This window comes from Tamandua tetradactyla, chromosome 5, assembly GCF_023851605.1.
Source record: "Tamandua tetradactyla isolate mTamTet1 chromosome 5, mTamTet1.pri, whole genome shotgun sequence".
Taxonomy (NCBI): domain Eukaryota; kingdom Metazoa; phylum Chordata; class Mammalia; order Pilosa; family Myrmecophagidae; genus Tamandua; species Tamandua tetradactyla.
The window spans coordinates 169,303,312-169,320,150 of NC_135331.1; the positions used below are offsets into that span (position 1 = coordinate 169,303,312).

Below are 16,839 nucleotides of genomic sequence, written 5' to 3' on the forward strand. Positions count from 1 at the left end.
AGGTTCCAAGCACTAGGGGTAACTTTCCAGAAACCTACAGCCTCCAGATGGGTCCCTGGACCAGGTAAATCCTGAAATGCAGAAGGACCAACCTCTCCAGAATATCAACTATTCCATATTACCAACAGCCCCTTCCAACATGAAAAAATCAGAATGAGTATAGCTCAAATACTCCTAAAAAGTGGGAGAAAGATCAAAGGTGATGGTGGAGTTAAACAGAGAAGGTAGGAGGTAGGGTTAACAAATGAACATGACTGCTGAATCACTGACACTTCTTTTAGTCTTCAGTATCTTAAAGCAGTTAGAAGTAAAAACCTAAAATTGTGGAACTGTAACCCAAACCAAACTCTGAAATCTGATCTACAACTAATTCTTGTGAAGTGTTTTGAAATGTATTGCTTTTTTGTATATATGTTATGTTTCACAAAAAAGGGGGAAAAAAGTCAATTGTAATGATAAATGCACAGTTATATGATGATATTATGAACAATTGCTTGTACACTCTGGATGATTACATGGCATATGCACATATAAGATATATCAATTAAAAATGTCTCCTGTATTTGTAAAATTTTCCTGTATTTATAATGACTTTTTAATTGACTCAAAACTTGCATAGTTTCAAAATATATTCAAAATCAGTAGTATCTGCTTTCCCCAACAAAAATAGGTATCAGTAATCTCTTTAGAAACAAAGTATTAAATACCTAAGGTCAAAAGTACCAGTAGTATTCTCTCACAGAATGAGAGATGGGGAAAAAACCCAACAAACCTGTAAATCTTTACTATTCTATAAAAAATTTAGAGATAATAGTGTATTTGGGTAAAATCACCAAGTAAGTTTGTATTAAAATTACTGGAAAAGCTCCAACTGCTTTTGGCACAGAATGAAATAAGATATATTCTTAGTGGCTTATATTAAATAGGAAATCATCAGAAAGGAAAAGGGAAAGTAATTCCATTAGAATAAAAACAACTGGATTATGACATTCAAATTTGTATGTCCACATGCTATACTGTGGGTTATAAAAACACTGTAATGAAAGGGAAGAAGTGCTACCTGTCTCTCCTACCCCTCTTGATGTTCCAAAACATGCCAAAGTGGGTACTGAAGGCCATTTAATACCCTACTCAAACAACAGTGTTGAATTGTCAACAGTGCTCCCCACTGGCCTGAAAATAGTTAAATGCTACTGGAAAATTAATAAGCTATTTTTATAGCTTTCTGTTTAAAAAAAACTGTTAACAACATTTACTAAATTTTAAGAAATCACAGAAGATTAAGGTTTATACTACAGTAGAGTTGTCCAACTGAAATATAACGGGAGCTATCTAGGTAACTTAAATTTTTAACAGCCACATTTTTTAAAAAAAAGGAACATGTAAATTAATTTTAATATATTTTAAGTAATCCAATATATCCAAAATATTATTTCAATATGTAATCAGCATAAAAATATTAATGAGATATTTTAGTTTTTTTTTACTAAGTCTTTCAAATTCAGTATATATCCCACATTTACAGCACATTTTAGTTTGTACCAGCCAAATTTCAAGTGTTCAAAAAGCACATGTGGCTAGTGCCCACTATATCAAACAGAAAAGTCCTATGGGAGCTGACTAATCCAATGTGTTACACTTTCTTTGAGGTGATTCATCACATTATTGATGTTCAAATAGAAGTATATATGAATTATCAAGTAAATCTTGGTAGAAATGTAGGCCACAAAAAAGGGGGGAAATGCAATTTTCATGGATAATCATGAAAAGAATTGAGAAAAATATACTCAAGGTTTTTATCAATAGCTGCTGTAATAACTTGAACTCTGAAAGTTCATTCAAGACTCTGCGTCTGTTAGAGTAAGTCCTAAACAGATTTGTAGTTTGTACAGATGACAAACCATAACATATTGAACCAAAATTTAATTATCCATAATTTGAACTTTTTACCAATTTTGAATATTCTCTGATAGGAATTCCTCTAATAAAATGTTTAAATATTTGACTACTAACTTACAGAGTTAGAAATTAGAGTTTTGAACTTCCTTCATGTCCTTCTTTCATATATTGATAAAACATTCTTAAAATTTGAAAATCATAGATACCCTTTCTATTCAGTGAAGCCAGTTTTAAAAGGCAAAATGCTGCAACACGTAGACCTTAACTTAGAATAAGGAACTATTCACAAATGCATAACTGATTAAATTTGAACTACTTTGTATACCATTTCACATGTATACTGATTAACTGCCATTAATTACTTCCATAAAATTATAATCTCTCACTCTTATTACAGTTTTCTGAAGTGAAATTTCTGAATATTACAAACGCTATATTGTCAATAAAATGCTAATGGTTATTGCTCAAATTCTTTCAAATCAAAACTTACCAAACTATAGTAAACAGAGCAAGCATTAGTATTATGTATCACATACATGTATGTCTCAATACATATAAAAAATAATATTTAAGGTAAAGTGAATTTACACTTACCCATAAATCATGTTCTGCATAATCAAACAGCAGCCACACCTTCCGGTCACTGTGAGAAAGGAACACCTTCTGCAATGCGATCACATTAGGGTGCTTCAATTCCCGCAAAAGCTGAATAAAGAGGAAGAGAAGGGTCACTACTCTGTTAGCAGATGTAGCAGAGGAAAGATAAAGAATTTCCTACAACTTCAAAATGAAATTTTTGAAAATTTAGAAAATCCAGATAAGCAAAATAAAAGAAAAAATACCACTATTCAGAGATAAGCAGTCAATATTTTTCCAATCTCTTTTCCATGCATACGGGTATGTTTTTAAAAAGGAAGCATAACGTAAACTAATGGTTCCCAAAATAATTGGCATATTAGAATCACCTGGAGAGCTCTGAAATACTCCAAAACTAAGTACCCCAAACTAATAATTAAATCACAATTTCCTTAAACCCCCCCAAACGATTCCAGTGTGCAGAGAAGTTTAGAAACCATTGCTCTATATGCCTTTGCATTGTATCCTGCCTTTTTCATTAAAAAATCTTGACCATTTTTCGAGCCATTAAAAACATTTCTATAACATGGATTTTAATGATTACAAAATGTTCTATGGATTACAAAGTATTTCATGGATTCTATTGGTTAGTAGTAGATCTTATTTCCAGATTGTCTTGTTAACAAATTATGATTGCAGCATAATGGATCAAAGGATGAATTCTGGGATGAAACTTGGATCTGGTTTCAAATTCTGGTTCTATTACCTTTTAACTCTGTGATCTTCAGCAAGTCACTTAACCTCACTTTCCTGTCCCCTCATTTGCAAAATGTGGGTTTAAAAAAATGACTCTTCTTTTTTTCAGACTTGCTGCCAGCAAGTAACTGAACAAATTGCCTGTCAAGTGCTCACCACGTGACTCCCCATGGTCAGCCCTCAGTTAATACCACTGCCATTACTGTCAACATCAAGACCACAATGAATATTCTTACAGCGAAGTCTTTGTACACATCTTTGATTACTTGTTAGGATAAAATCTTAGAATTATTGCTTCAAAAGACCCATATTTTTAAGGCTTTTGAAAGATCATGTCATATTATCCCCTCAGAAAATTTAAACAGACTCTTACACCATCATTCCCCAAACACTAGGAAACACTGAAGCAGAGTAGGATGTATGGTTGTTCTCAGTACCTTTAAGTCATGAAAGCAAAAATTTAGCTTTTTCCCTGAAAAATTACCTGCATCATGTACCACATAAATTTTAAAAACATTTTTTTTCAAATGGTAGTAAGTCTCTCTTCTGTGCTACTGGGAATCTCTGATGGCAATATCTTAAATCTAGGCCCCAAATGTGAGAGAAATTATTTGGTTCTTACTAGGTTCTGTGCAGGTACTTTTTTCTTTAAACCCGATATTTATTGTTGGATAAATGTTTTCACCACTCTGAGATTCAGTTTTCTCACCTTTACAATGGGAATTTACCCAATTCATTCAACTTCATGGAGGTTATAATGTGGCTCAAATGAAATAGTGGAGAAAGTTCTCTGAAAACAGTAAAATGGTAAACAAATGTAATATCATATTGCTAAAGAATTAATTATATTTTGATATGTGATATATTTTTTACCAGAGGAAAAGTTCCTGGGGGTGGGGGCAGGAATCATGTATTAATACTATTCATATCTGCCCTAGTACCATGTTGGTGCTTTATAAATATCTGACCAAAGAAGGAAAGATATTTAACAATCCCTATACTTAGAGATGCCTAGAGTTTGTGGTTTAGGTTTTCTTAGAAGATTGATAAGTTTAAGGGATGGCTTTCATATCCACTAACAAAAATTGGTGTGAAGAAGAGGTCCTGTCAAGAGAGAAGAGGAACAGGTCTTCCCAAAGTACAAGCTTCAATTTGGATTCTAATAAGGAGAGAGATGAGAACAGTAAGTGAAACCTTAGCACTTAGCATATAACAGACAGTTGCATGATAAAATATTTAACAACAATGACATTAGCTGCTCAAGGTAAAAGCCATATAAACATGCCTGCCTCAGACTATCCTTAAAAGAGGGTTCAGCATTAATAGGTAGAGAAAAACATACTCAATCTGATATATATCTTTAATATCTTTTAAATGTAAAATTCTGAGGAATATACAAAAAGGAAGGAGTAAAGAAACTTCTATTGAATACTTTCTATTTGCATGATTATATACATATATTTTTTCTCATTTAATCTTTATAACAACGCTATGATATGCAGACGTTCAGAATGATAAAATAACCTTACCAAAGGCAAACAACTAGAAAGAGAAGACATTTAGATTTAAATAGATCTGCCTGATTTCAAAGTTCATTCTTTCTCCACTACAGCTGAATTCTTTGCCTTTGCCACAATATAGTGGGGAAGAAAGACACAACAGATCAATGAGACAGAGAGAAATAAATTGCTTACCCACTCTAATACCTTAAAATGAGTAAAGATGACCTTAAGTGCCTGTGCTGGGATCATGTTAAAAAAAAACTACCTCTGGTGTCTGGAATCTTTATGGACCATCCCCCAGTTGTCTACTTCTACTACTTTTAATGATACATTTCCTAGTTCCTCAATTCCCTCATTTTGGCTCTGCATCTCAGCTCTTGATCCTTACCTACACCCTTTGCTGGAAAGTGCTCTACCAGCTATAATTAGGCACCGTTCCAGGGTATGACTCCCAGTGTTCTCCCTTCAACCAGCATGCCCTGAAACATAGCTAAAAGGTAAGTGCTAAGATAGGCTGCCCCTAACATGCTTAAATAACAGTCTACTCTTTACAGCCTGCTTCAGGCTTCTAGCTATATTACCTATTGGATATAGGTAGAAAGGAAGAGCCAGTAGGGAAAGACATAACAGTGCTACACCCTTTGGGAGTGGGGAGAAGAAAGGACTAAGGGGTGCTTGAATACCAGCTGCTATCTCTGTTGCCACTGCCTAAAAACTGTCTTAGTGATTCCTTTAAGCAGCCCTGCTTCTTGCTTCAGATGCAGTTCTAAGATATTATTAGTTCCTAATTAATGATGGAATCAGAGAAAGTTGTACTTTAGAGGGAAGTAAAGTTATATCTAGACAGATTACTGCTTTTGAATGCGTTAGATTTCCTGGTTCTTGAGTAACATGCTTAATGACCCCTCTTGTGACAACTGCCATGGCCAGCCTTCAAGCAGATGGACCCTGCTAAGAGGCTTCGCCCCAAAGCATGCTGACTTGGTCCCCTCTTTTTCTAATTTTTTGGTATTGGTGGACTTGGGAGAGTTTACCCAACTTTTTTATTAAGTCCCTACCCAAGACTACAGTGGGAAGATGACATTCCATTTCTGCATCTAAGCCAGTCTCTTGAAACACCGAACATTGGCATAGACCCCTGACTGCTGGATGCCACTTGTCTGGGAGAGGGGATGTCACATGTAGCAATATTTAATCAGCATCTCTAAAAAAATGATTCTCTGTAACTACGAATTGTTGATCCTTCTATAATAAATTCATTTAAGTTCCATATTAAAAAATTATTAATAGTTAATATATTTACATGTTTCAAAGATCAAAAGTACATAAAAGAATATAAACTGAGATGTCTCAACACCACTCCTATTCCCTGTGCCTCCACTGGTAACAATTTATATTAGTTTCTTTATGCAATAAAAGGAAATAGGAATGTATATTTTTATTTTCCCCTCTCTTACATAGATGATAACACAATATACACACTGTTCTGTACTTTTTTTTTTTTTATTTAGTCTATTCTGGAAATCTCTCAATATCAGTATACAGAAATCTTAATTCTTTTTGACAGCTGCATGGTATTTCTAGGCCAGCTTTTAATATGGCACACAGAGAGGAAAAGGGTAAAGTTTGCAACTACCAACATTTACGAAGAAGTTTTTCCTAAACCCCAAATTTGCATTTTCTAGTGCAGCAATACATACTTTCTATTTCTGTATATCCATATACTTTTTCTATCCTACAGGTCTCTGTAAATCACTAAATATCAAAGTGAAAGCAGACTGAGGCAAAGAAATAGCAAACAAACTGTTAGGTATGTCTATATTTTTCCCTCTTATAATTCATTTTTCACTCTAGAGCCAGAATATTTCAGAAATATAAAACTGATCATCTCTGTTGTTGCCAGGGACAGGTCTGAGGAGCAAAGCAAAAAATAAAGCAAGGTCCAAATAATGGGGAGCGTTGTAAGCCACAGAGAAGTGTCACTAAGGAATTCTCTGTTATCACTGGGAAGATGACAGGGACAATAGGGTGGTGGAGAAGGCAACTCTTACAGATAAAGGGTACCACATTTTGGCTGCCTCTTCTACATGTCTCACAGTCAGGTCACCGAACAAGGGAGTTTGAGGGTGAGGTGGATCCCACTCATCTTCCCTGAACTCCATATTTTTTTTATTCAACTGCTTACTCAAAATCTCAGTTTGGAATTCGAAGGGCCAAAATTGAGATTACCTCCACCTCCCACTACCTCCCACCCCAACTCCTCTTCCCCATCTCATTTAACAGCAACTCCATTATTTCAGTTGCTCAGGCAAAAAACTTCACCTGCTTTAGTTCTATATCCACTTTCTCAGAGAGTCTCCCCAGGCCTTCTATTTAACTGCAACCTGCCTCCCCCACCTCTATTTTTCTGCAAAATACTATCACTGTCAAACATACTACAGGATCTATATTCCTTATCCACAATTATCTACAATTCTGAAGAGCTCAGAAAATGAAAACTTTCTTGTAGTTCATGTAACTCTAGTAATTCATTTGTTTTTCAACAGAAAAATATGCACTGTCAAGGGCACATTCTTTCAGGTTATCTGATTCTGACTCTAGGGAAGCTATTTTACAACTCTGTACATATTAGATAACTGACAATAATGGAGAACAATTCTTATATATAAACATACAAATTCTGCCTGTCCAGTAGAGGTTCACTGACTTTCCTCCCACAACTTGAAATATGTTAATCTACATATTCATTTCAATATTTCTGATCGATAAATTTGTCTTTCTGAAGATTCTTCTGTGAATGAGTGATAACATCTAATGGGTTCCTTCATCTAATTAAGTTAAACAAAATCTTAAACGTGTTCATTTTATATCTGTATGACAGTCATGATTTTATCCTTTTTTGAAAATTATCCTTTATTATTAATTTTGCAGCAATATCTGACCTAAACTGACATGAAGCTATTTGTAGTCTTCAGCACACTGAATGTAAATGTTCATACTTTTATTTCAAGAGACATTATTAATAGGTTTGACTGCTACCTCAGACTTCCCTGAGTGTTAGGTAATAAATAGTGTATGTATCATATTGCCTTTCTAAAGTTGAAAAAATTCTGAATCCAAAACACATTCTATTCCTAAGACTTTGGTTAAGGAATTGTAGAACTAGGTACCATTTACTTATTTCATCTTATTTATTATCTGTCTTTCTCCACTAATACATGCACTCCACAAAGGCAAAAATTTTTGTTAGTTTTGTGTCTCCAGTGCTTAAAATGGTACCTAGCACATAGTAAGCACTTGATATTTATTTGTCAAATGAATTAAATGTCTACTGAACTCACCTGGTTCTTACACACAAAATAAACCAGTCAGTAGCTTGTAACATAAAATGTTGCTACCCTTTCATATATTATTTCTTTTCAAAAGGTGTTTTAAATGATTTTGGTTTTAATAAGTTGAATAGATTATGTCTAAACTACTTATTCCAGGGACACTAGCTTTCCATAAGCTACACTTACTAAAGAGGAATGGTCCTCTCAGCTACCAATCACTCTTACAGAAGTATAAGAGTGCTGGCTTGATGTAAAGAGCAGAAGCATAGCTCTTAATAACTCAGCATATATTTAGCTTGGTGTATAACCCTAAAAGCAAAGGGATGCAATAAGGGTGTCTCCTGAAGTAAATGCTAGATAATCCAAAAGAAAATAGTAACCGGGACAAGGGTCCTCACCTGAGGAATTAAAGTAGAGATTCACTCAATCAGTAGTACTTCCAAAGTTAATTTACTTATAAAACGTTGAGCTTATCTACGGCCTAGCTCAACAGAAGAGTATTTTCTCTATCCTTATTTACCAAGGAAAAAAAAAATGTAGACGTCTCTACCACTATGTAAGGAAACAAATGAACAAAAATAGCAAATAATCTAAATGCTTAGAATGCAGTAATAAGAAAACTGATAAGTAAATTATGGTATATACAAATATTGTAGCCTTATATATGAGATTTACTAAAAGTTTTTAATTACATGGAAAAGGTCTTATGCTATAATGATATGATAGAACAAAAGAAGGCTATAAAATATAAAATGTTTACAAAACAGGAAATATGCCTGTTTTTGTTTTTCTATTTTCTATTTATTTTGTTTTCTACAAAAAAAGCATTATTCTTAAAATTAAAAACAAAAAACAGCACATATCAAAAGATGGACTTTTCTCTGTAGAAATCTATTTACCAAGAGGGCATACTATCATATTATCTCAGCTTCTTATGGGTTATTCTGAGAAGGGAAATAATGAAAGAAGGAAATGATCAGCTTGTAGTTTCCCTAAATTCTTGGCAAAATCAGATTTCAACAATGGACTTTCATCTTTTGTCTCACAAATATTTGTTCAGCATGACATCATGCAACTACAAATATGTTTTAAGAATTTCTAAATGTCAGTTAAGTATACCATGATTTTCCTGTGACCCATGCCAGATACTCATAGAATAGTTATACGATGCAAAAGGAGTCTAAAGAAGAATGGGCAACAGACATGTTAATATTTTATCTGATCCCCCTCAAAGGCATGTAATGAGTGTAAAAAGTGTCCACTTTTCACCGTCCAAAACATAAGACAATATAAATCCTAGACTTTTTTGCTAGAATAAAAATTCCACAACCTATTTGTATTTTTACCCACACATTTTTCTTCTCTTTTTGTCTCCACTTTCTGTTCTCTAAATCTCAAATGCCCCCATGGGTACCAGAATCCTTTTCTAGGGCACAACACCATTTATATCTGAAGAGAAGACTTGAATGGAAAGAGTCCTCTTATGCTTCAATAACTCTGCTATCTCAAAGAAATTCCAATTTTCTATTCTTATTTGATCTGCTATAAGTATGATTCATCTGGCCATCTATCTGTCCCACTGGTGAGAAGAGTGTCAGTGACTTTATTTTGGAAAGCACTGAGTGTATCATTTTTAAAAATGTATGTCCTTGCACAACCCTTCCCCCTGCCCCCCAAAAGAACAGAATATAAATGATGCAGTTTATTTTATGGCTAATCAGAGGATTCACCTAACTCCAAAATGCCCCATTATTTCTAAAACTGAAATTTTGAAACCTGACACTCTCATATCTCTGAGAGGGTTTTTGGAGCTGGTCTTTGCATTCCAGCAGGTGGCACTCATACTCTGAAAAGGAGTCTATAAAGACAGTAACTCAGATGGCCCTCACACCAAGATGGCCCTAATTTTTTTGCTTTAATTTAGTGACACTGCTTAGGCACCAGTCATAAGCTTCAGGGAGGTCAGTGTTCCCCCATTGCCACCCAGGATAAATGACAAGGAGGCAGCAGGTATAATGCAAAAAGTACCTGAGTTTGAGTCCTGACTACTAGCTGTATGACATAAAGTTTACTGGCTGCAAAACATAAAACAAGTTGCTTAACATCTTTGTGTCTCATAGAATAATACAAATAAATACTCTCAAACATCCATACAGCTTCTGTAAGGATTAAATGAATGTCAGTACATGAAGTGCCTGATGCAATGCTTAGAACATGTAAAGCACTTGATAAATTATAGTTATTACTCTTATTATAACTATCATCAGTTGAAGAATGTTGTGAAGACTAAAAGAGAAAATAAAGAATGCTTAGTATTCAATCTGTTCTTGATAAACAAGAGTTGTTATTATTCTTTTTTACTGTACTTAAATGAAAAACAGTAACTACTCTAAGCAGCAGATACTTAGAGAGAGACACTCTGCAATGGGGAATGCATCACCATTTCCTTATTAAAGTGCTTGAAACGATCCTTCAGTAGATTAATTTTAGAATGAATATTATGCCTATATGAAAGTGATTGTTCACTTTACAATGAACAATCTGGCTTCCTTTTTTCTCTGACTTGCACGTACTTGGTCTGAGAGAAATCTAGAAACCACATTAGGTCTGTAATAAATAAGAAATTCATATCACCTTGATTATGATAGCAGTACATGTTCTACTTTAAATATGTGTCTAATCTTCTAAAATGGATATACTTCTTATAAGTCAATAGCACCCAATACACCAAGTTTAAATATGTAAAATAAAACTGATATAAACCAAAAAAAGTTTACAAAGTAAAACCTTAATTACTTCAAATTCCCAAGGGGTTCTCATTTATCTTCTGAGTCATTTGAGGGTTAATCAGAAAACCTTTACTTGGTTCAGCCTTCCTTGCTGAAAACGTTCCTACCTTCATAATTAAAACATGAAACTAAATTTTTCTTTGACTGTGACCATTTTTTTGTCTTGGGATATCAATAAATAAACTAACAAATGCTTATTTCCATCTAATTTATCCTTTTCTGTCTATAAGGTAAAGTGGAGAGGAAAAAAAGCTCTTTAGTTAGAGCTTAAACAATTTGAAGCTCCTGACTTAGAGCCCAGCTTAAAAAGAAAAAAGGTATTGGTTTATCCCCTGAAATTCTGTCCCTATTCCTCTTTTCTTTCTCCACTGTGTTGCAGTTTTCCTTAACATCTTATCTCAGATTTAGCTACTATTTCTGTGGAGAATCCTGAATCACAATCTTTAGTCCTAATCTCATTCCAGAACTACTGACATCAATTTAGAACTATCTACACATACATTCACATGGAAATCCACCAAACCTCAAAATCCATGGATTCCAAACTGAACATCACTTGCCTGCCTCTGCCCCGCAGTGTGTCCACTATTCCTGCAATGACACCATTATTCATCAGTCACCAAGGCAGGTGCAAAACCTTATCATCACAGTATAATATCTGTCAATGTTCAGCCACCAAGTGCTACATACTCTGCCTCTTAGAATGTCACTAATGAATTCTCACCTCATCAATTAAAATGAACCCTTAACTAGCATTTACACATGTACTCTTCTATGCCTGGAAAGATCTTCCCTAACCTATTTCCTGAGTAATGCCTACTTGCTTTTTGGAAAGGACTAATTTGTCAATTCTTCTAAGAAGGCTTCCTTGAAACAAGGAGTCTCAAGTGAGTGCCTCTCTTCTGTTTCCATTTATACTAAGTGGTTTTCCCTTAACAAACCACTAATTAAGTGAAATTATGATATAACGTAATCACCTTTCTTATCCCAAAAGACAACTGTAAGGTCCTAGAGGGCAGGGACCATGTCTTCCATCTCTCTATTTCCATTGTCCTGTACAAGCCAGACACACATAGTAGGTGTACAATAAATGTTGGCTGAATAAACAAGTGATCATCTATCTCTGGTTTCTTCCAATACTAACTGACATCAGAATATCTTTCTAAAATAAAAAAATTAATGTTCATTCCTCAATCCTAAATCTTAAGTCAATTCAAAGTTAAAACTCCTAAATGGAGCACTCACAACTATCTCCTTGAAAGGTTAAAACTATTTTTTCTACAAATAATTTCTTAAGGGAAAGGGGTTGTGACATTCAAAATAAAATTAAATTGTAAAGAGTGTAACAAGAAATGAGACCAGTGGACAATATCCAACAGAAAGCAAGACAAAATATATATATTCATTAATAAGCATTTTAAAGCATATTCCAGCCACAGGGAGCCTCAGGGAGTTAAAGGCCTAATAGAGACTGAAGAGGAGACAGACATCAAACAAATAATTTTTAAATTATAATTATGAGACATTAAAAAAAAATACAGGCATATTCCGGAGAGCTAATCCAGTCTGGAAAATCAGAGATAGTGCTCCTAATGAAATGGGCCTTACTGGAAAAAGAGGGAACTGGAATCATGCAGAGCATCAAACCAGCGAGAAAGTGTACTAATAGGTATTCTCATCATGTTGTAAGTATACTGATCTAAGAAAGAATTTCACTAATCATATTTTGGAACTGAATATCAAATCACCCCTATGTTATTCTAAATTTGCTATGGTAGACTTCGACCTTGATGTAACAGGATCCACTTCTTTTTTTTTCCAGATAAATATTTATAAAACCACCTAATATAGAGTGCACAAAGTACCACTCATCAGGTTTTGTTGAGTAAGTAAATGAAACCAATCACACGTGAATTAGTTTTCAACCATCTTGGTTAGATGACATTTATTCCATATGGCTACGGTTAAGCTAGCTAAGACATCCATTTTTGGTGGTTTAAGTGTACTGCTTGCTTTTTTAAATTTAAAAAAAAACTTTGAAAAAAGGATATTACTTTTTAAATTGCCCATTGTCTTTCATTTATAAAGCAACTTTCAAACAAAATTAAGATTTGTCAAGGAATTTACTCATTAAATCTCAAAAACAACTTAACATTCCTTTTGATTAAGCAAAATGAACCAATCATTTTAGCCTATGTGGCCACAGTAAACCTAATTTTTACCTCAGTTTAATCTCAGATTATTGGGCTCTATACCTAACCCATACCCTTGTAATTTATAATTCTAAAGTACACAATTTGCATCTTTTATAGCAAAAGCAGGTTACCAGGTAGACTTTCTCAGTAATTCATCTCTTTCTCTTTCTCCTAGACCTCGCTGGGAAGAATCTGCAGGGAGAGGTCCACGCTTTTGCTTTGTGATAATACTTTTCTAATATATGTTGAATGTTTCTATTTTTAGAACATCTGGCATTATCAATAGTCAGACACCCCATCCAGACACTTAAGAAATTGTACTAACATTTACAATTTACAGCTAAGGGTTTAGATTAATTATTGATGGCTAAATTACTAGTACCAATGATTCACCATATATCAGATCCCTATGCTTAAGATAAACACTGTAAAGTCAAAGCTCAAAAAAATTAATTGTTTATAGTTCCTGAAGACCTCATAGGAATTTTAACAATAGTAATAAGGAAAGCTACTAAATGATCTGATTAAAACAATCCAGGAATTCTCTACTGCACTCTTTCCATTACCCAGAAAATTCACTTACTTCCCACTCTGCTAAGAAACCTTTATATGCATTGTGAGAAAACAAAGAAAAGGATGAGTTTCCACAATGAAATAAATAACTTACTTTATATTAAGCATCTCCTAAACTTAATCAATAAATCCTAAAATAGTATTTCCACTAAGATTGTTAAATTTCATTTTTTACAAAGAGCTACACTGTGATATGACTTTTATAAAAATATGATAATGATCAGAAAAAGAATCTAGAAATCACTAAATTGTAATTATGAAAATTAACTCACACTATAACTTTCAATAATTTGTTAACAGAGTGCATATGCAAAAACGGACATTTACTTTAAAGTTAGCTTTCTTTGAATGATTTTGGAACTTTGAAATTGAATGTCTCATATGTTGAGTGAAATGTCAGAAACAAAAAGACAAATATTATGCCTCACTTATATGGATCAACCGTAATATATAAACTCAGAGAACTGAAGTTGAGAGCATGGGTTATCAGGTTGGGGCCTATTGTAAAAGTTTCTAGATTGTAAGCTCTTATAGTAATCACATCTATTTCGGAGTCATAACTGTTATTTCTAAATTCTGAGATGCTGAGCTACCTGTGAATAATCTGGTCGTTTCTTGAAATTTCAGGTATTTGTGTGACACCTGAGACTCAGAGTTAGAGTTCTGAGGCTATGAAAGTCAGCCTTATCCCATATAGTAACTGTTTAAAAAGTTGAAAAAGTGATCAGATTTCAACTAGAGATATGAATGAAGCTGATCTGGATAAGACTAAGGTAAATCAGAATACAGGGTAAAGGATGATATGGTCTATATTTTAAAACTGCAACTTCTGTGTGAGATCAAAGGTAGAGATGTGTATTTGGCACAAAATTTATATTTTGGGTAGTGATTATCTCATTTAACTTGTATGAACAATTTATTAGAATACCATAAATACATGGAATCTTGAATGGGGTATCAGATCTTGTGGGTGATGCCTTGATACATCCCAGAGTAATTTGGGCAGAGAATAAAAAAGTTATTTGCAAAGTCCCCTGGGGGACTGGGGAGAAAGGAAATATTTAACTTCCCCACCTGTGGAATTCCTGATATTCTCACAAGCACTGGGGACAACTAGTTTAATATGCCGACCCCTCAATCTTGGGACTCACTCCTATGCAATTTATCCTGAAAAGGAGAAGCTAAGCCTACTTATAACTATGCCTAAATGTCACCCCCCAGAGAATCTTGTTGCTCAGATGTGGTATCTCTCTCGAAGCCAACTGGCAGGTAAACTCACTGCCCTCCACCCTAGATGGGACATGACTCCCAAGGTATAAATTTCCCTGGCAATGTGGGACATGATTCCCAGGGATGAGCTGGGACCCAAAATCATGGGATTGAGAAAGCCTTCTGAGCAAAAGGGGGAAGAGAGAAATGAGACAAAGTTTCAGTGGCTGAGAGATTTCAAACAGAGTTGAGAGGTTATCCTGAAGTTATTCTTATGCATCATATCGCTATCCCTTTTTAGTTTATGGGATTATTGGAGTGGCTGGAGGGAAGTACCTGAAACTTTTGAATTGTATTCCAGTAACCTTGATTCTTGAAGATGACTGTATAACTATATAGCTTTTACAATGTGACCATATGAATGTGAAAACCTTATGGCTTATGCCCCCTTTCTCCAGAGTATAGGCAGATGAGTTAAAAAAAAAAAAAAGAAATTTTCAAGATTGCTTGAAAAATATATATAATGTGTCAAATTTCCCTAAACTCTCCTCTTTCAAATCGAACATAAGTTCTGCTCACACTCTTTAGCACATTTAAAATGAACAAATACCCACTATGGGGCAAGCCCCTTTTAAATAAAACACAAAGGGTAAAGATCAATAAATGTGACTACAAAACTATCCTATATAGAAAACATACTCTAAACAATGTCAAAAGACTAACAAAACTTAGAAAACCTCATCAAATCTGATTGTAAGGCAGTAAAGGGGTAATTTGCTTGATTTACAGAGTTTATAAAAATCAATAAGAAAAAAAAAACACATCCCTAGAACAATGGGCAGAAAATGTGCAGAGACATTTCACAAAAACAAAAAATAAAACAGCCAAAAATACATGAAAATATGACTACCTCAGTTAATTAGGAAATATAAATTGAAACAATGGAGATGTACTTTTCAGCTATCCGACTGGGAAAATGTTGAAAGCTTAATAATATCTAGAGTTCGAAAGGTTGTGGAAAAGGCACTCATAATGTTTACAGCATTTTTGGAAGACTATTTGCCAGTACTTGTCAAAAATCTCAAATGCACAAACACTATGATGCAGAAATTCCACTACCTGGAATTTACTCACAAAAGAATATCACAAAGTAGTGGACCAAGATGCTCACTACAATGTTACTTGAAAGCAAACAAAGAAAAATAGCAAACAAACAAGCAAAAGCTGGGAAATATCTAAATGGCATTAATAGAGACTTGGTTAAATAAATCAAGGTCCATTCCTATAGTTTGATATTATATAGCATTAAAAAGAATGCAATAAGAATAAAAGAGATCTGTAAAGTTGATAAGATCACTAAGATATAATACAAGTGATAAAGAAACAAGGAATATACATATTTACATAAACTATTTGGCAAACTGTGTACAGTTCATTCCATACTATGAGTGTAGTTATTATTAATAAATCCTTTTGGTTAACTTTTTACATTCTTACATAATCCAAAAGTCAAGAGTTGTTCATGGGTTCCATGACTAAATAGATTCAAGTAATCTACCTACGCCCCTGGAATCTGGGACAATTGGCCAAGACTAACTCCAGGAGCAATAAGCCCAATAAGTCTAAGAGAAAGAGCTGGAGGATAGTACCTGACATGTCTACGGCAATAAACACAGAAAGGAGGGGATGGATACAAAGAAGGCAGGACAGAATCAACAGGATCTAGTGATTGATAGGGAGGGGGCAAATGATCCAGGATGGTACAAGCAACTGAATAGACAGTGGGACAATTTAGGGAAAAGGGAAAGCATTAAAGTTAAAGGTGAGGAGAAATGTTGATTTTAGTATCAAATATGATGAATTTGAGATGTCCATAGGGCATATAGATGCCCCATATAGATGGGGCAGGAGAGAGCACTCAACTGGAGGTAGAGAACTGAGGATACATCAGCATACAGGGAAATTGCCCAGGAATAGTGTTTTACATGAGAAGAGAGAAGAGAAATTA

At 34.3% G+C, this 16,839-nt stretch overlaps 1 protein-coding gene across 3 annotated transcripts in view; it reads right to left on the reverse strand.

The window, feature by feature from the left end:
• Positions 1-16,839, reverse strand: part of CDK19 (cyclin dependent kinase 19) — a 213,780-nt gene that overhangs the window by 77,864 nt on the left and 119,077 nt on the right. For all 3 annotated transcript variants that reach the window (XM_077162654.1, XM_077162655.1, XM_077162653.1), the window contains one exon: positions 2,494-2,604. In XM_077162654.1, coding sequence (XP_077018769.1) covers positions 2,494-2,604 — 111 coding nt within the window. The remainder of the gene's footprint in view (positions 1-2,493; positions 2,605-16,839) is intronic.